General features: G+C 41.7%; 1 protein-coding gene across 8 annotated transcripts in view; it reads left to right on the top strand.

Annotated features, from left to right (window-relative positions):
* Positions 1 to 20,631, top strand: part of LOC134355570 (ankyrin repeat and SAM domain-containing protein 1A-like) — a 441,540-nt gene that overhangs the window by 223,841 nt on the left and 197,068 nt on the right. For all 8 annotated transcript variants that reach the window (XM_063065625.1, XM_063065619.1, XM_063065621.1 and 5 more), the window contains 2 exons: positions 5,748 to 5,821; positions 11,352 to 11,484. In XM_063065625.1, the coding sequence (XP_062921695.1) occupies positions 5,748 to 5,821; positions 11,352 to 11,484 (207 nt within the window). The remainder of the gene's footprint in view (positions 1 to 5,747; positions 5,822 to 11,351; positions 11,485 to 20,631) is intronic.

The raw sequence follows: 20,631 nt of genomic DNA, 5'->3' as shown, positions 1-20,631 counted from the left end.
TCACCGAGGGTTTGAGACCCGTCGGCTACCCTCACCTGGTTTAGCCGGCTTGTCGAAGCCGTTGCCCGGGGGTGTGGCCGCTGTCGCATGCAAACAGCTACAGGGAGCCACAGGTGAGAGCTGAGGACTAGGTGGGGACCAAAGGTGGACTAACCGCCTTGAAAAGGACGCGACATGTTACCCCACCAGACGCGCTACCCCTCCCTGACACCCCATCCACCCCATTTACCCCATACAGGTATATTAAGAGTAAAAGGATTGTAAGGGATACATTTGGTTCTCTTGAAGATCAGAGTGGTGGGCTGTGTGCGGAACCAAAAGAAATGGGGGAGATCTTAAATGGGTTTTTTGCGTCTGTATTTACTAAGGAAACTGGCATGAAGTCTATGGAATTAAGGGAAACAAGTAGTGAGATCATGGAAACTGTATAGATTGAAAAGGAGGAGGTGCTTGCTATCTTGAGGCAAATTAAAGTGGATAAATCCCCAGGACCTGACAGAGTATTCCCTCGGACCTTGAAGGAGACTGGTGTTGAAATTGCGGGTGCCCTGCCAGATATATTTAAAGTGTCGGTGTCTATGGGTGAGGTGCTGGAGGATTGGAGAATGGCTCATATTGTTCCGTTGTTTAAAAAAGGATCGAAAAGTAATCCGGGAAATTATAGGCCGGTAAGTTTGACGTCGGTAGTGGGTAAGTTATTGCAGGGAGTACTAAGAGACAGAATCTACAAGCATTTGGATAGACAGGGACTTATTAGGGAGAGTCAACATGGCTTTGTGTGTGGTAGGTCATGTTTGGCCAATCTATTAGAGTTTTTCGAGGACGTTACCAGGAAAGTGGATGAAGGGAAGGCAGAGGATGTTGTCTACATGGACTTCAGCAAGGCCTTTGACAAGGTCCCGCATGAGAGGTTAGTTAGGAAAATTCAGTCGCTAGGTATACATGGAGAGGTGGTAAATTGGATTAGACATTGGCTCAATGGAAGAAGCCAAAGAGTGGCAGTAGAGGATTGCTTCTCTGAGTGGAGGCCTGTGACTAGTGCTGTGCCACAGGGATTAGTGCTGGGTCCATTGTTATTTGTCATCTATATCAATGATCTGGATGATAATGTGGTAAATTGGATCAGCAAATTTGCTGATGATACAAAGATTGGAGGTGTAGTGGACAGTGAGGAAGGTTTTCAAAGCTTGCAGAGGGATTTGGACCAGCTGGAAAAATGGGCGGAAAAATGGCAGATGGAATTTAATACAGACAAGTGTGAGGTATTGCACTTTGGAAAGACGAACCAAGGTAGAACATACAGGGTAAATGGTAAGGCACTGAGGAGTGCATTAGAACAGGGGGATCTGGGAATACAGATACAAAATTCCCTAAAAGTGGCGTCACAGGTAGATAGGGTCGTAAAGAGAACTTTTGGTACATTGGCTTTTATTAATCAAAGTATTGAGTATAAGAAAACAACAGGAATTCTGCAGATGCTGGAAATTCAAGCAACACACATAAAAGTTGCTGGTGAACGCAGCAGGCCAGGCAGCATCTCTAGGAAGAAATGCAGTCGACGTTTCAGGCCGAGACCCTTCGTCAGGACTAACTGAAGGAAGAGTGAGTAAGGGATTTGAGGGGGGAGGGGGAGATCCAAAATGATAGGAGAAGACGGTGGCGGGGTGGGGGGGGGGGATGGAGCCAAGAGCTGGACAGGTGATTGGCAAAAGGGATACGAGAGGATCATGGGACAGGAGGTCCGGGAAGAAAGACGAGGGGGGTGGGACCCAGAGGATGGGCAAGGGGTATATTCAGGGGTATAACATCGACTTCTCTAACTTCTGCTAATGCCCCATCTCCCCCTCGTACCCCATCTGTTACTTATTTTTATACACACATTCTTTCTCTCACTCTCCTTTTTCTCCCTCTGTCCCTCTGAATATACCCCTTGCCCATCCTCTGGGTTCCCCCCCCCTTGTCTTTCTTCCCGGACCTCCTGTCCCATGATCCTCTCGTATCCCTTTTGCCTATCACCTGTCCAGCTCTTGGCTCCATCCCTCCCCCTCCTGTCTTCTCCTATCATTTTGGATCTCCCCCTCCCCCTCCAACTTTCAAATCCCTTACTCACTCTTCCTTCAGTTAGTCCTGACGAAGGGTCTCGGCCTGAAATGTCTACTGCACCTGTTCCTAGAGATGCTGCCTGGCCTGCTGCGTTCACCAGCAACTTTTATGTGTGTGTATTGAGTATAAGAGCTGGAATGTTATGGTGAGGTTGTGTAAGGCATTGGTGAGGCTGAATCTGGAGTATTGTGTTCAGTTTTGGTCACCAAATTACAGGAAGGATATTAATAAGGTTGGAAGAGTGCAGAGAAGGTTTACAAGGATGTTGCCGGGACTTGAGAAACTCAGTTACAGAGAAAGGTTGAATAGGTTAGGACTTTATTCCCTGGAGCGTAGAAGAATGAGGGGAGATTTGATAAAGGTATATAAAATTATGATGGGTAGAGATAGAGTGAATGCAAGCAGGCTTTTTCCACTGAGGCAAGGGGAGAAAAAAACCAGAGGACATGGGTTAAGGGTGAAGGGGGAAAAATTTAAAGGGAACAATAGGGAGGGCTTCTTCACACAGAGAGTGGTGGGAGTGTGGAATGAGCTGCCAGACGAGGTGGTAAATGCGGGTTCTTTTTTAACGTTTAAGAATAAATTGGACAGATACATGGATGGGAGGTGTATGGAGGGATATGGTCAGTGTGCAGGTCAGTGGGACTAGGCAGAAAATGGTTCAGCACAGCCAAGAAGGGCCAAAAGGCCTGTTTCTGTGCTGTAGTTTTTCTGTGGTTTCTATGAACTTGATGGGTACTTTGCATCTGTTTTCACAGTGGTAGACACTAGCAGTGTGGCAGAGGTCTATGAATGTCAAGGAGCTGGAGTGAGTGCCATTGCTGTTACAAAGGGAAAAAGTGCCAGGCAAACTAAGAGCAAGATGAGCCATGTGAGAATAGGACCAATCGGGTGCGATAGTGGAAAGGTGTTTGGCGTTGGAGGAGGTAGCAGAGGTACTTAATGAATACTTTACTTCAGTATTCACCAGGGAAAAGGACCTTGACAATTGTGGGGAAGATTTATAGTGGACTGAAACGCTTGAGCATATAGACATTAATTAAGAGAATGTGCGGGAGCCTTTGAAGAGCATTAAGTTAGATAAGTCGCAGGGACTGGAGATATGCCCAGGCTACTGTGGGAAGCAGGGAGGAGATTGCTGAGCCTCTGGCAATGATGATGCAAAGATCAATTGGGAAGGGAGAAGTACTGGAGGATTGGAGGGTTGCAAATGTTCCCTTGTTCAAGAAAGGGAGTAGAGATATCGCAGGAAATTATAGACCAGTGAATCTTACTTCAGCAGTGGGCAAGTTGTTGGAGAAGATCTTGAGTGGCAGGATTTATGAGCATTTGGAGAGACATAATCTGATTAGGAATAGTCAGCATGGCTTTGTCAAGGGCAGGTTGTGCCTTACCAGCCTGATTGAATTCTTTGAGGATGTAACAAAAGACACTGATGAAAGTAGAGCTGTGGCTATAGTGTAAAACAGATTTCAGTAAGGCATTTGATAAAGTTCCCCGTGCAAGACTCCTTCAGAAAGTAAGGAGGCATGGGATCCAAGGGGACCTTGCTCTGTGGATCCAGAATTGGCTTGCCCACAGAAGGCAAAGGTTAGTTGTAGATGGTTCATATTCTGATTCAAGGTTGGTGACCAGAGGTATTCCACAGGGATCTGTTCTGGGGCCTCTGCTCTTTGTGATTTTTATAGATGACCTGGATGAAGTAGTAGAAGGGTGGGTTAGCAAGTTTGCTGATGACACAAAATTAAGGGTGTTGTGGATAGTCTGGAGGGTTTTCAGAGGTTACAGCGGGACATTGTTAGGATGCAGAACTAAGCTGAGAAGTGGTAGATGGACTTCAACCCAGATAAGTGTGTAGTGGTTTTTTTTTTAGATTATGAGAATGCACAGTCCTCTTTTATTGTCACTTAGAAATGCATAAAGAAATGATACCATGTTTCTCTGGAGTGATATCACAGAAAACAGGACAAACCAAAGACTAACACTGACAGAACCACATAATTATGACATATAATTTGATGAAGAACAAACCGTGACCATGGTAAATAGAGTCTCAAAAGACCCCGAGTCGATCGACTCCCGAGTCCCTGATGGCAGGTAGCAAAAGGGAGAAACTCCCTGCCATAAACCTCCAGGCACTGTCAACTTGCTGATGCCTTGGAAGCAGCCGACCATAGCCGACACTGAGTCCATCCATCCGAAAACTTCGAGCTTCCGACCAGCCTCTCTGATACAGCCTCCCGAGTGCCATCCTCTGCCGAACACCTCCGACCTCGCCCCGGCAGCTGAAACATGCAAAGCCGAGGATTTCAGGGCCTTCTGCTCCGGAGATTCTGGTTACCACACAGTAGCTGTGGCAGCGAAGCGGGTATTTCAGAAGATTTCCAGATGTTCCTTCGTGCTCTCACGTCTGTCTCCATCAAATTTTGGTTGGTCAATTTGAAGACAGAATATAGTATTAATGTTAAAAACTCTTGGCAGTGTGGAGGATCAGAGATCTTGGTGTCTGTGTCCATAGGACACTCAAAGCTGCTTCGCAGGTTGATAGTCTTGTTTAGAAAGCGTATGGTATGTTGGCATTCATCCCGTAGGATTGCGTTCAAGAGCCATGAGGTAATGTTACAGCTAAATAAGACCTTTGTTAGACCCCAGTTGGTGTACTATGTTCAGTTCTGGTCACCTCACTACTGGAAGGATGCGGATACTATAGAGAGAGTGCAGAGGAGATTTACAAGGATGCTGCCTGGATTGGAGAGCATGCCTTAGGAGAATAGGTTGAGTGAACTTTGCCTTTTTTCCTTAGAGTGATGGAGGATGAGAGGTGACCTGATAGAGGTGTATAAGATGATGAGAGACATTGATCGTATGGATAGCCAGAGGCTTTTTCCCAGACCTGAAATGGCTAACACGAGGGGGCAAATTTTTAAGGTGCTTGGAAGTAGGTATAGAGGGGATGTCAGAGCTGAGTTTTTCACACAGACAGTAGTCGGTGCATGGAATGCATTGCCAGCGACAATGGTGGAGGCGGACATAATAGGGTCTTTTAAGAGACTCTTAGGTACATGAAGCTTAGAAAAATAGACGGCTATGCAGTAGGGTAATTCTAGGCAGTTTCTAGAGCATGTTACCTGGTCAGCACAACGTTGTGGACCAAAGGGCCTGTATATGTGCTGCAGATTTGTACGTTATATGCTTTTAAGGTGGATGAGTCACCTGGACCAGATGGACTACATCTCCAAGTCCTGAGAGAGGTTGCTGAAGAGATAACGGATGTATTGGTCATGATCTTTCATGAATCACTTGATCCTGACATGGTTTCAGAGGACTGGAAAATTGCAAATGTCACTCCACTCTTTAATAAGGGAAAAGAAAGGAAATTATAGGGCAGTCAGCCTAACCTTGGTGGTTGGGAAAGTGTTGGAGTCTATTATTAAGGTTGAGGTTTCCAGGTATTTGGAGACTCATGATAAAATAAATCAAAGTCAGCATGGTTTATAAAACTTCATGAAACTATTGACTGGTTAGAGATGCAGCACTGTAAATAATGCTTAAAACAATGAAGAAAGAAAACATTTGCACGGTGTGCTGTGGTATTCTACAAAAGTGAAAAGGGGGAAAAAAAACTGTATCTTTGGTTCTTCCAGATGTGACAGCTGGCTCTGCTTCTGTATCCTCTGATGTGACAACAAAGCCTGGTCGAACCTTCACCTCTTCTCAGGTCAGTAAAAGAAAGCAATATTTGTAATTCTTTAGGATATTCTGATGTTATTGTCATGCAGTAGTTTGTATTAACATACAACATTGAAAGCAGTTATAATGTAAATATGTGGTTAATCATTAGGATTTTAGGACCTATTTGAGTTTATTGTCATAACGTATATATACTCAGAATATAAATGCCAGAATAATTTGCTTTTTCAGCAGCAGCACAGTACATGACAAACATAAGTTAATGAACTTATTTTAAAATTCACATTTTATGCATAACTTACATGACAAAGTAAAGACAATGACATAATTTCAAATTAGAGAAAAAAAATCCATGGCCATATTAAGTTTTTGAGGTCGGTTCAAGAACCTGATGGCAGCGGGGAAGAAGCTGCTGTTGAACTGTGGTATGCATCTTCAGGCTATTGTGCCTTCTGCTTAATGGCAGCATTGAGAAAAGAGAATGGCCCAGATGATGCGGTCCTTAATTTTGGATGTTGCTTTCCTGTTCTCAATAGTGGAGAAACCATTACCCCCTGTAGCTTCTTTTTCTCCGATCCCGTATCAGGCCATGATATGACTAGTCAAAATGCCTGTAAAAGTTCATCAGTGTTTAACATATTGAATCTCAAAGTTTTAAAAGCAGAGGTGATGGTGTGCTGCCTTCTTGGTTGCATCTGTGTGCTGGGTGCAGGATAGAATCTCCAAGAATCTGATGACCAGAACTTGAAGCTGCTCACTCTTTCCAGTGCAGACACTTCAGTGAGAACTGTGCATGTTCTCCTGCCTTCCCTTTCTGAAAGTCTCCAGTCAATCTTTGTTTTGCTGACATTGAGCACAGAGTTGTTGTTATACCAGTCAACCAGCTGACCTATCTTACTTCTGAATGCCTGCCTCACCATCTGCCAACAACAGTGGTGCCATTGGTGAATTTCTAGGTGGCATTGGAGCGATATCATTGGGTTCAAGTGAAGCTGGTATTGATTTCTTCTGAAAATTAACCTATTGACATTTTGTAAAGTTTATACTTCTATGCTGCAACAAAACATTTTTATTTGCATGTGTTTACAAAGTTCAGAAAAATTATATCCAGAGGACTTTGAGATACCTTTTACTTTTATGCTCTCTCTGGGACAATTTGATGACATCTAAAGAACCCAAGTCCTCCATGGATAAATTTCTTCTCCTTTACAAAATACATTTGCTGTATTATTTGAGTTATTCTTAATTGACATACAGAGCAGAATAGGCCCTTCAAGCCCTTCGAGCCATGCCACCTGTTGTTAGGTGAATGAAAATTACTGGTAGATATAAAGCAGCTTCTTTATTCGACAAAACAAGGATAGCAGGCATCATACGGAGACGCTTTAGGTGGAAAGGTATGCTGGCCCAACGTGGGATTTTATATTTTATGTGCCAAACATCAAAGGACAACTCAGTATTTACAATGTATGGACAATGCTTTCTTTGAAATGCTTCTGATCCACACCACACACATCCAAATTAATTTTAATCATCATTGTCTGGGCTGGGATTCACAGCTTTTAGGAACCCATTGTTCAGAACTGCACTCCAAATTAAATGCACAATACATTTTCAGATGTGAAGACTGGTAGCCAAAGTCAGTTGCTAAATGTAAATGTCCTCAATCCAGAAATCCCTCTAACACCACACAGCAATCCCCAGATTTAGTTCCAGGCTAATCAGAGGGCAATTTACAGTGATCAATTAACCTACAAAATGATACATCTTAGGGCTGGGAGGAAACCGGAGCACCCGGAGGAAACCCATGCGGTTCCACAAACCCATTCCCACAAACTCCTTGTGGGCAGTGGTGGGAATTGAATCTAGGTCACAGGTACTATAAAGTGTTGTGCTAACCAGTATGCCATCATGCCACCTTGGTTATATTTAAGTTATTTTATTATTTATTTTCTGAAGGTGGCTATTTTTTCTTGCCAGTGCATGTACCCTCTGAGCTCGAGAAGGAAGGTAAACCAGTTTATTATAAAGTTGTTATTTATTGCCGTTTGTAGAAAATGTAGTGGAAACCATATCCCTACTTAACCAGAGCTTAGCCAGTCATGCGGCTTTTTGTTAAAGTTGAAGTTTATATTATTGTCATATGAACAAGTAGAGATGTAATGTAAAGCTTAGCAGCTGCGTCATGGACATGCAGCATCATATAAGCAGCAGAACCAGAATTAGGTTTAATATCACCAGCATATGACATGAAGTTTGTTGCTATGCGGCAGTGGTACATTGGAATTCATAATGAAGACTGTGAATTACAGTGAGAATACATGTATGTGTATGTATGTATATGTCAAAAAGTAGTGAGGTGGTGTTCACAGGTTGAATGTCCATTCAGAAATCTAATATCAGAGGGGAAGAAGCTGTTCGTGAATCATTAAATGTGTACCTTCAGGCTCCTGTACCTCTTCCCTGTTGGTAGCAATGAGAAGAGGGAATGTCCTGGGCAATGGGGATCCTTAATGATGGATGCCACCTTTTTGAGGCATCGCTCCTTGAAGATGTCCTGGATGCTGGGGAGGCTAGTGTCCATGATGATGCTTACTTCGATCCTGTGCTGTGCTCCCTCCACCTTCCAGTACCAAACGGTGATGTAGCAAGTTAGAATGCTCTTCACAGTACATCTGTAGAAATTGGCGAGTGTCTTTGGTGAGATACCAAATCTTCTCAAACTCCTAATGAAATATAGCCACTGTCATGCCTTCTTTGTAACTGCATCGTTTTGTTATGCCCAGGATAGGTCCTCAGATGTTGACACCCAGGAATTTGAAATTGCTCACCTTTTCCACTTCTGATTCCTCTGTGAGGACTAGTGTGTGTACCCTTGTCTAACCCTTTTTCAAGTCCACAGTCAGTTCTTTGGTCTTACAGACATTGAGTTCAAGGAGTTCCTGCAACACCACTCAGCAAGCTGATCTATCTCACTCCTGTACGTCTTGTCGCCATCTGAAATTCTGCCAACAATAATTGTGTTATCAGCAAATTTATAGATGGTCATTGAGCTGTGCCTAGCCACACAGTAATGGGTGTAGAGAAAACAATGGACTAAGCACACAGCCTTGAGGTGTGCCAGTGTTGATTATCAGTGAGGTGGAGATGTTATTTCCAATCCATACAGTTTGTGGTTTTCCAGTGAGGAAGTAGAGGATCCAGTTGCAGAGGGATGTACAGAGGCTCAGGTTTTGGAGCTTTTTGATCAGACCTGTAGGAATGATTGCATTAAATGCTCAGCTTAGTCAGTAACCAACAACATGACATAAGTATTAGTATTGTCCAGGTGATCCATGGCTTCATGAAGAGCCAATGAGATTGCATCCACTGTAGTCCTTTTGTGGCGAAAGGTAAATTACAGTGGGTCCAGGTCCTTGCTGAAACAGGAGTTGATTCTAGTCATAACCAACTTCTCAAAGCATTTAAAAACGCAAACACGAGGAATTCTGCAGATGCTGGAAATTCAAGCAACAGACATCAAAGTTGCTGGTGAACGCAGCAGGCCAGGCAGCATCTCTAGGAAGAGGTACAGTCGACGTTTTGGGCCGAGACCCTTCGTCAGGACTAACTGAAGGAAGAGCTAGTAAGAGATTTGAGAGGGGGAGGGGGAGATCCAAAATGATAGGAGAAGACAGGAGGGGGAGGGATGGAGCCAAGAACTGGACAGGTGATTGGTAAAAGGGATATGAGAGGATCATGGGACAGGAGGCCCAGGGAGAAGGAAAAGGGGAGGGGTCGGAAACCCAGAGGATGGGCATGGGGTATAATCAGAGGGACAGAGGGAGAAAAAGGAGAGAGGGAGAAAGAATGTGTGTATATAAATAAATAACGGATGGGGTACGAGGGGGAGGTGGGGCATTCGCGGAAGTTTGAGAAGTCAATGTTCATGCCATCAGGTTGGAGGCTACCCAGACGGAATATAAGGTGTTGTTCCTCCAACCTGAGTGTGGCTTCATCTTTAAGGTAGAGGAGGCCGTGGATAGACATATCGGAATGGGATGTGGAATTAAAATGTGTGGCCACTGGGAGATTCTGCTTTCTCTGGCGGACAGAGCGTAGGTGTTCAGCAAAATGATCTCCCAGTCTGCGTCGGGTCTCGCCAATATATAGAAGGCCACGTTGGATCACCGTAGATGTGAATGCTACTGGACAAAAGTCATTAAGGCAGCTCACCCTGCTTTTCTTGGCACTGGTATGATTGTTGCTGTTTTGAAGCAGGTGGAACTTCCAGCTGTAGCAATCAGAAATTGAAGATGTTTTTGCATACCCCTGACAAATGGGTGGCACAGGTTTTCGGAGCTTTACTAGGTATTCCATTGGGGCTTGTTGCCTTGTGAGTGTTCAACCTCTTGAAAGATACTGACGTTGGTCTCCAAAACAGAGATCGCAGGGTCACCAGGAGCTGCAGGGATCCTCAAAGCTGTAGTTTTATTCTCCCTTTTAAAGCGTGCATCTAAGGTGTTGAACTCATATGGGAATGAAGCATGACTGCCTTTCATGATCAGCACACAGAAATGCTGGAGGAACTCAGTAGGCCAGGTAGCATCTAGGAAGAGAACAGTCGACGTTTTGGCCTGAAATGTGCCTGCACTCTTTTCCTAGATGCTGCCTGGCCTGCTGAGTTCCTCCAGTACTTAGTGTGTGTTGCTCGGATTTCCAGCATCTGCAGATTTTTTTCTTGTTTCTGCCATTAATGATGTTAGGTTTCATTTTGTAGGAAGTAATGGCCTGCAAACCCTGTCAGAGCTGACGTTCATCCGATTCCATCTCCAACCTTATTCCAAGTTGTTCTTTTGCTCTTGAGATAGCCCTCTGAAAGTTGTACCTGTCCTTCTCATATAGTTTTGGGTCACTAGACTAGATCTAGTAGACTAGTGATCTACCCTCAGTAGACTAGAAATCTCCTGGTTCATCCATGGCTTTTGATTTGGGTATGTACAGTATGTTCTTGTGGACACACACTCATCCACACAGGTTTAAATGAAGTCAGTAACAACTGTGGCATACTTATTCAAACTTGAAGATGAATCCCAGAATATAGTCCAGTCCGCCAACACAAAGCAGACCCGTGAGCACTCTTGCTCCTCCTTTGTCCATACTTCCTGGTCTTTACTACTAGTGCTGCAGTCTTCAGTCTCTGCCTATAATTAGTGAGTAGAAGTACAGCCAGGTGATCAGTCTTTCCAAAGTGTGGGTGTGGGATGGCACAACAATTCTCTTGATGGTAGTATAACAGTAGTCCAGCATGTTGGCTTCTCTGGTTCTACGTGTGCTATCTTGATAGTAATTATTTGGAAACTATTTCAAGCTAGCCTGGTTAAAATCCCCCAAAATGATGAGAAAGGTATCGGGGTGCGCTATTTCATGCCTGTTGATTATGTCACTTGTTCGTTTGGGTCTGAGCGTACAGCACGAGTTCAGGAGTTTGTCAAGTTGTAGGAAGTGACCTCTGGCTGTTACATGTATGTCTTTCGAAACTCCCTCACTTAACTGAACTGCTTTATTTCTCTCTCCAGGATACAGCTCTGCTTGCATCTAATGTTAACCATTCATTCAAGAGTCAAGAGACCAGCCTCCTATGTGACCCATGTCAGAGTAAACCAAACCTAGCACTCAATCTTAAACCTCCATCTGTGATTGTTGCCACAGGTAACTCGATAACTTGCACTACTTTTATCAAAGATCAGCCATTTGATAACTGAAGCAGTATGGTGTGACATTGTCATTTAATCCCTTATGGTAGGTGTGTGGTTTGTATATTTGTGTGCTTGAATCGTGTAAAATCTCATAGTATACATTGAGATTTCTGCTCTCCTTAAAATATATTGTCTTTTGGATTTATGTATATATGCTTGTCACATTCTTTTACGAGCAGGGTCCTTGATGGCAACATTGGAATAATGAATCAAAAGAATTACACAAGAAGATTGGGACAATGCTCAAGAATGTTGGTTTATGTATGGTTTGTTTTAAATTTCTTTCTGGTGCTAAGGTCCCAAGTATATGTGGATATAAAACTGCACTGATAAGGTACTTTATAACTATGAGAAATGCCAGATTAGTTAACAGTAAATATGAAATTTTTGCTGTAATTTATAGTGCCTGCAAAAATCATAATATGTAACATGATGGAAATAGATATATTTTCATCTCCCATTAGTGTGCATTCAACATGACCTTTGTCCATTGAGTACCAAACTACACTGATCAAAAAGGCTCCCAAGGACAGGGTTCCCTGCAATGTCAGTGACTGCAATGATTTGTACTGGGTTGGTTAATTGGTCACAAACAAGAGAAAATCTGCAAGTGCTGGAAATCCAAGCAACACACACAAACTGCTGGAGGAACTCAGCAGGCCAGGCAGCATCTATGGAAAACAGGGAACAGTTGACATTTTGGGCCCAGGACTGGGGAAAGATGGTGTGGGGAGGGGAGGAAGAAGTACAAGGTGGTGGGTGATACTTGCGAGGGAGAGGGGTAAAGAGCTGTGAATTCAATAAGTGAAAGAAAAAGGGGTAGAAAAGGGGGAAATCTAATAGGAGAGGACAGAAGACCATGGACGTAAGGGAAGGGGGAGGGAAACACCAGAGAGAGGTGATGCACAGGTAAGGAGATGAGGGGTGAGAGGAAAATGGTGAAGAGGAGGTGGAGGGGCATTACCAAAACTTCAAGAAATTGATGCTCATGCCATCAGGTTGGAGGCTACCTAGATGGAATACAAGTTGTTGCTCGTCCAACCTGAGTGTGGTCTCGTTAATTGCTTATTGTAGATTGTCTCATGATTGGGTTAGGGTTAATCTGGTTTGCTGGGTGTTGCACAGTGTGGCTGAAAGGGCATACTCCATGCTGTTTTGCAAAATAAAATAAAAGTAAGAATGTAATGTTTGGGCTTTCTCAGGCATCGGTCAGACCGCACTTGGAGTATTACGAGCAGTTTTGGGCTCCTTATCGCAGAAAAGAGAGGATCCAGAGGAGGCTTCCTAGAATGATCCCAGGAATGGAAGAATTAATGTATAAGGTTTTGTGTTTGAGCTCGCTGGAGTTTGGAAGAATGAGGGGGATCTCATTGAAACCTATCAAATGTTGAAAGGCCTAAACAAAGTGAACATGGAGAGGATGTTTCGAATACTCGGTCACTCTAGGATGAGAGGGCACAGTCTCAGAATAAAAGGATGCCCCTTTAGAACCGACATGAAGAGGAATTTCTTCAGCTAGAGGGAGATGAATCAGTGGAATTCATTGCCACAGATGGCTGTGGAGGCCAAGTCATTGGGTATATTTAAAGCAGAGATTGATAGGTTCTTGATTATTCATGGCGTCAAAAGTTACAGGAAGAAGGCAGTAGAATAGGCTTGAGAGGGATTAAACCTCAATAAATCAGCCATGATGAATGGCTGAGCAGACTTGACGGGTTGAATGGTCAAATTTTGCTGCTATGTCTTATGGTCGTATGGTCAACAGGAGGTATTATGTAGATAGAATGAAGGCATGGCCATCTATCAAAAGAAAGAGCATATACAAGAAATTTGGAACTATACGGAAAGGTAAAAGTTCAGTAGATGTTAGAGACCAGAGGGAAGGCCATGAGATCTGTTAATTTGCTGCATTGCTGGATGGAAACAAGGATAGGTCAGCTGCACAGTGTGATGAGTTATGAGTGGTATGAGTCATTATGTGAGCAACTGAATTTTGGATAAATTAAAAAAAACAAGCTGGTGGAGAGAAGGAAGTTAGGGAGGCATTGAAGAAAAGAATAGGTGAGACAAATAAGGGAGAGTTGAAACATCAGCTAGAGAAGTAAGAATTATCTTGTGTACTCTTTTTTTATATAGTACAATATATTTTGCTGCTCTCATACTAAGATAAGTAAAATGTGGAAGTTTCTATTTGTTGGCATTACTTCGTCAAATGTCCATGGTGACTCTGTTTTGGTAAATTGTGGCATCCAAATCTTGTTGTTGTACTCTGACAACACTTTCAAATTGGTAAGTTTATCTGTCATCAGCTTTGCAATTTGCTTCAATTTCAACTTAATTTTCAATGCTGTTCCATTTCCTTTGATTTGCTTGGGCAGAAGGATTGGACTAGGGGATAATTTCCTGTAATTTAATGGCATATTTGGCCTCCAGAAGCTTGTGGACTAAACTCCATTAGTTCCTTTAGATGCATTTCTAGCCTTGTTGAAAATATGCAAGCAAAAATTGTAAGTTGAGATCCTTACCCAACCCTGATCATAAATGTGAGTGTGTGCTTGCGCGCGTGCGCACACACACACACACACACACACTTTCACACACTGTCTCTATAATAAAGTTACTATAATAAAGAATGATTATTTTAAAAAGAAATGTTTTTGTGGACTGCATTGTGACATGCTATGTAAGAGGGGGCCACATTAAATCTAGATTAATTTTTTAATTAACTTGCATTCTTCTTGGATTAAAAAAGTCTATTGTGCTTAGAATGTATGGTATTTGTAAAAGTCTTTGCCACATATATATAGGTAGGGTGCCTAAGACTCTTGCATGGTACTGTATTTGTCAACATGAAGCAAAGGGCAAGTTTGTAAATCTGGCAGGAGCAAAGGATGTTGGGAATGGCAAGGGTGGAGCACCGGGGGAGGAGTGTGGGATGGGTGGCCAAGGAGGATTGCCGGGGGTGGGGTGTGGTGTGGGTGCAGACAAACTTAGCCCCGCACCAAGCATGGCCATTTGATTTCCAAATTTCTATTGATCATTACTGAATGTCTCTCTTGTGCTTCTCCCTCCCCTCTCAGCCCACAATGGAGACCTGTATCAGGACTCGGTTTATCATCATTCACATATCTCATGAAATGCAACAGCAGGACAGTGCGATACATAAAATTACTGCAGTATCATGCAGAAGTCTAGGACACTGTAGCTATATTTATGTGCCTCAGACTTTAGCACAGTACTGTATCTAGTAATTGATTAATACCAAGCAAACTCTTTCCAAACTCTTACACCATGGAGATTTGGGATAATAACCTTACTAAATAAGTGGCATTGATGAAAGTTAAATTGTTAGGATACTTTAGTGATATAAATCAATCTCATTATTATTTTTTAAATGTGCTTTGCAATACTGAAGTTCCATATACTCTTTGAAATGTTCTTCCCAAGCTACACATTCTTGTGCACAACAGATCCAATGCAAGGTTCTAGTCATTAATCTGCTTGATGTCATTGTGTAGCCTTGTCTCTAGTATTTGTAGGCTGTGTGTTTTTGTATATATTTTTCTCTCCTTCAGGGGACAAATATTACCATTGATTTGAGTTTGAAAGACTAACTGGAGAACAGAGAATCTTATTTTTTATATATTTAGTGATACAGCATGGAGTAGGTCATTCAGACCTTCAAGCCACACTGCCTCAGCAACTCCACAACCCTGATTTACCCTAAACTAATCATGGGACAATTTACAATTATGAATTAATCTAGCCCGTACATCATTGGACTGTGTGAGGAACCTGGAGCACCCAGAGAAAAACAATGCATTCTACAGGGAGGACATGCAGAGACTCCTTACAGAACGGTGCTGGAATTGAACTCCGAACTCCAGAATGCCCCAAGCCATAACAGTGTTGCATTAACCACTATGCTAAATGTGGTGCCCTGAAAGAGAATCTTGAGAAAGAAGCCAACTCAATTCCCTTTTCACCAAACAGGACAATCACTGAAATTGCTTTTGTGTTCAGACACAACGAATCAAGTTGTTTCCTCTGCAAGGTGATACAGAGGATAATATTTCCTGCTGGGCATGATAAAAATTAAAGTAATATCACCTTCCAGAAAGCTGTGGCATTTTCTGTGAAAATTAGGATCATAATTTACTCAAAAATGCAGGCTAAAAGAAACCTTTAAATTAATTATTCATTTCAGACTTGGATAAAATTTTCAATTATTGACCAAATTGCCTTGAATGTAACTGAAAGTAATTAGTTAACACAGTGCCATGAAAAAGAATTCAGCCTCCACAACTATTATCACATTTTACTGTCTCATTTTCTAGATTTAAAATATATTGAAGTAGAATTTTTGAGCAAATCTACAAAACATTGTGCGTCGTGTTAAATCAAAATAAAAATTCCAAAACCTGTCAACAATTTACTAAAATTTTAAAACCAAAATTGTGAGGCTGAGAAAGTATTCATCCCCTTTGTAATTACAGCACTAACTTTCCTCAGGTGCAATATATTACCTTACCAGCTCACCCAATTTGTTGATGTAGAAAATTGGAGGATCACCAGATTAAATACCCCCTCTCTCTCTGTAAGGTCCGACAGTCTGGTAGATTTTCAACAAGCCAAAAGGAAGACAAAAGAGCATGCAACACAAGTCAGGCAAATGATAATAGAGAAGAACAGATGTGGGGAAGAGTACAAGACCATCTTTGATGCACTGAGCTCAGTGTAGTCCATCATAAAAAAAAGTGAAAAGTGGCTTCAACTGGAGATGAAGTTCATGACTCCACAATCTCTAAGGCCTTGCACAAAAAGGGTATTTACTGAAGAGCAGCAAGGAAGAAGCCCTGTCTAAAATAACATATCCTTGCCTATAAAGACTTTGCAAAGCATCGCTTAGAAGATATGTAAAAATGTGGAAGAAGGTCTTGTGGTTAGATGAGACTGAAATAAAACTTTTTGGCCTCAACACTAAATGGTGCTTTTGACGTAAATCTAATACTGCACATAAACTAGCTGACACCATCCCAACTGTGAAGTATGGCAGAGGTAGCATCTGGCTATGGCGATGCTTTTCAGCAGCAGGGACTGGAGATCTGGTCGGCATATATGGGAAGATGAAAGCTGCTAAATACATAGAAATCCTGGATAAAAACCTGCTAGCCTCTGCCAGAAAGCTTAAACTGGGAAGGAAGTTCATCTTTCAGCAGAACCACGACCCAAAGCACACTGCCAGGGCAACCATGGAGTGGCTTCAAATGAAGAAAATTGATGTCCTCGAATGGCCCAGTCAGTCCTGGCCTTAATCCAATCAAACATCTCTGACAAGACCTCACGATTGCTGTCCACCTCCACTTCCCAGCTAACTGACACACCTTGAGCAATTTTGCAAGAAGGAACGGTAAATCTTGCTCCACCGTGCTGCGAGACGTAACTCAACTGGGTCCTGTGCAAAGGGGGATGAATACCTCTGAAGTGATGACATTTTATTTTTGAAATTTTAGTTTTTCATGCTTTACAATTTAACCTGTATTTCGGGCTCTACTGTGAAAAATGAAGCATATTCATAAATAGAAGTTCTCATTTGATGAAAATCTCTGGTTGTACTTCTCAGTTATGGGAAAAAGGGTTGAGGGCTGAATACTTTTACAAGAGCTTGTAAGTCTTCATATTTGCCTTGTACTGTATACTTTGAATTAAATATAATTGACTGGACAATGAATTTTGTACTGATGAATGATACATTGTAAAGTGTTACAGATTTAGTCATTGTACTGATCTGATCAGCTATGCTTTTGACCTTTAAATGTTTTCTGCACTGTTGCAATTTTTGGCAGAGGCTTCTGCATTCCACTTGCAGCTTGCACGTTCTATTGGTGGTTTCGTACATAATAAATCATGTTACAGAACAAGCAAGCAGTAAGAGATAGAACTCCATGTCCTGATCTGAGAACTATCACAGCCAATGTTTGAAAGGCAAATGCAGTTCAAGTCTAAATTCATATCAACTTGAAAATCTCAGTGGGTTACTGGATAATAAATTAGCTACAAGAATTGAGAGTATTTTGTTCTGTGCATTTGTTTTCCAGAATCAGATCCATCTTTCAATAAGCCCATTTAGAGTAATATGTTTGTGTCCATTTAAGATTTGTCTTAAAGTGGTCTTAAAACTTGTCTTGAAGTGGTGAAGAATGCTGCAATATCTTAAATAGGAACGTTGACAAAGTATTTTGCAGGGCTTAATCAGGAAGCGGCTCTGCAGCATTACATAAGGAACCTAGCATGTAAAATCCAACTTATTTGTGGGTTCCATAGCATTAGAAAAACATTAAACACCATTCAAAATTGAAATTTTGTTATTGAATAGATCACTTCAATCAGGAGATGATAAATAGCCCTTTTCTATGCTGAGCCCATCATAGATCAGTTTTCTCATAAAGGCAGAAAATAAAGTTGTGTGCTGAAAAAATTATACTTTGGAGTAACTGCAGACCAGGGCTAACAGAGTCACCAATTTTGGGTGAGCTTCAAGTACACTGGTGAACAGCAGACATATCTTTTCAACTTTGTTTTCATTTTAAAGAAATCAAAGTTGCAGAACTGTACAAAGCCAAGTGTAAAATGGGAAATCAAGTTTTAACATTTCAATTATTTTATGCTTTCTTTTAGTAGCCTGGCACCACATTCTTATACCATCATTAAGGCTTCCTTGTGCTCTTCTGAACTGTTCTTTGTGTAATTTTGCAGCAAACGCTTTTCAGACAGTACAGGAAATTGATCTGTTTATTTGTTCCTATTTTTGCTATAAGTAGCTAACCAAACCCTTCTAAATGAAGGTATTTTCTGAAATATTCAGGGTAGTGATTTGACCTCCTATGGCTGTATTTTTGGACATAATTAATACAAAGCTGTACTCTTATTTCACAAAATTTGCTTAGTGCAGGGAGAATAAAGAGAAGTTATCACATCTGTGTAAGTTAAGCATCTCTGAAGCCTGTAACTAATTCTCTGGTTGAGAAGTTGCTACAATACAAAGTTAAAAGAGGAACTACTGAGAGCTAGTGATTTAGTCAATGAATCTGGACAGTGCCAGTAATTGGGGATCAAAAGTGGAATAGGATGAGATGATGGGGAATTAAGATGAACGACAAAAAGAACCAAAATCATCTCAAGGATTTTTTTAATGCAGTGACTGGTTAGGGTTCTCAGGGCAAATAGTGAATCAGCTTCTGTTGCAGTGTTCAGAGTTTGAAGAAATAAAGAAAGGTGATGATTGGGGGCAGGTGGAGATGTGACCAGCTGGTTTGCTCCCTCATAGGTCCATTATGCACCGTAAATTATGTCCTTCTGCGCAGTAACCAATCTGTAGTACTGGAGATTTGTTGGATGAGATTTGATGTCATCTTTGAGTTTGGTTAAGGAAAGGCAGAGGTTACAGGTGTGAAAGAAATTATGTATATTCTCTGTTTCAGTGCTTCAGACACTTTAGAAAAGTCCATAAATGCAAGACTGGAAAATCATTCAAGTTTACTTGGTGTATTGGTATGCTATACAGATTTTATTAAATAGCTATTTTTTTAGGACTTAAATGCTCATTCAAATCTTAATTGCTTGTGATAAATTTACTCAATTGTTCAATTTTGAAAGTAAGCAGCATCACTGAATAATAAAGGAGATGGAAAATTGGTTAAGGTATCTAGCCTGTCTAATATTATTCTAATCTTCGCTGTCCTTAAGCACATTCTTTGGACAGTAGTAATCATTGTTCAATCTGAAAAGATACTAATTTGATGCATTTGGAAAATTTTTCTTTTGGAAATGAAGTCACGTTTGTTTACCATTTAACTCATCTAACCAAAATGGGTAAAACTATGGTTAAAAGTAAAAAATTGACCAGAAGGAATTTATACATGCAGCCAATATAGATGAAACATCATTGTAATGGATTGAAGAATCACCTTGATGGTGTGTATGTGTACTTTAGGCAAATAAGTCTCAGGCTCTGATAAAACTTGCTGTCTTTAGATAGTTTTATTGCCAGAGTTGACATAGTGATCAACTGATGTGAGTCACCTGATGATGTGGTTTTGGCACCATCTGAGGTGGTCTGGAATGAAAGACCAAGCTATCAACTTCAGACAATTTTCTGTGCATATAGTTACTTGGCTTTTCAAAGGTTCATTTATTATTAAAGTACAGAACTCTGAAATTCTTCAATTCTTCTGTGTAGCTGTGAAACCAAGAAAGAAAAGAAAGGCAGCGTGATCATTAACCCCCTAAATCCCATGTTCCTGCAAAAAAAAACAAACAAAAATGGAGCAGGCACATCAACCCCAAATATCTCCTCCTGCACAGAAATCGAACAAAACCAATCAAGCACATCGACCCCCAAATCCCTCCTTCCATAAAAGTAAAAGTGAATAAAATGGATCGGGCACATCGACCCCCAAATCCCCCTGGCACAAAAACACCGAAGAAAATGGATTAGGTATACTGACCCCACAAAGCCTCCTTCCCACACAAACAAAACAGATCAGGCACATTGGTCCCCAAATCTCCCCACCCTCACACACACACAAAACCCTAAAAGGATCAGGCTCATTGACCCCCAAATCCCTCCTCCAGCATAAAAAAAATGAACAAAATGAATCAGGTACATTGACTCCCAAATCCCCCTCCCCGCACAAAAGAAAACAAGCAGATTTGTCAAAAAATACTGAATATATATATATATAAAAAACTGTAAGACTTAAAAAAAAGTCAATAGTGCAAAGTCCTCATCCAAATCGCAGAAGAAAACCTGGGCAACACTCTCCGGGTGCAGTGGGAGGCTCTGATACAGAGCAACCAGTCAAAAGGCAAGTTCACTCTGCACTTGCTTTGATGCTTCAGTCGGCAAACAATGGGAACTTTAATTGGCGAAATGCAGCCAAACATTGGCTTGTGCCCTTTCCTGCAGCCTGCCTGTAAAGAGGCTTGCGCATGCTGCCTTTTCCTCCCGGAATCCTCTAAGAGGCTGCAGAGAGCAATAACACTCAAACGATCTCCAAACTTCACTCTTGCCTTGATGTTTCAGTCGCCCTTGTCACTT

This window comes from Mobula hypostoma, chromosome 13 (genome assembly GCF_963921235.1).
Source record: "Mobula hypostoma chromosome 13, sMobHyp1.1, whole genome shotgun sequence".
Taxonomy (NCBI): Eukaryota; Metazoa; Chordata; class Chondrichthyes; order Myliobatiformes; family Myliobatidae; genus Mobula; species Mobula hypostoma.
The sequence above is the reverse complement of the archived record's forward strand: the minus strand, read 5'-3'. Positions and strand labels throughout refer to the sequence as shown.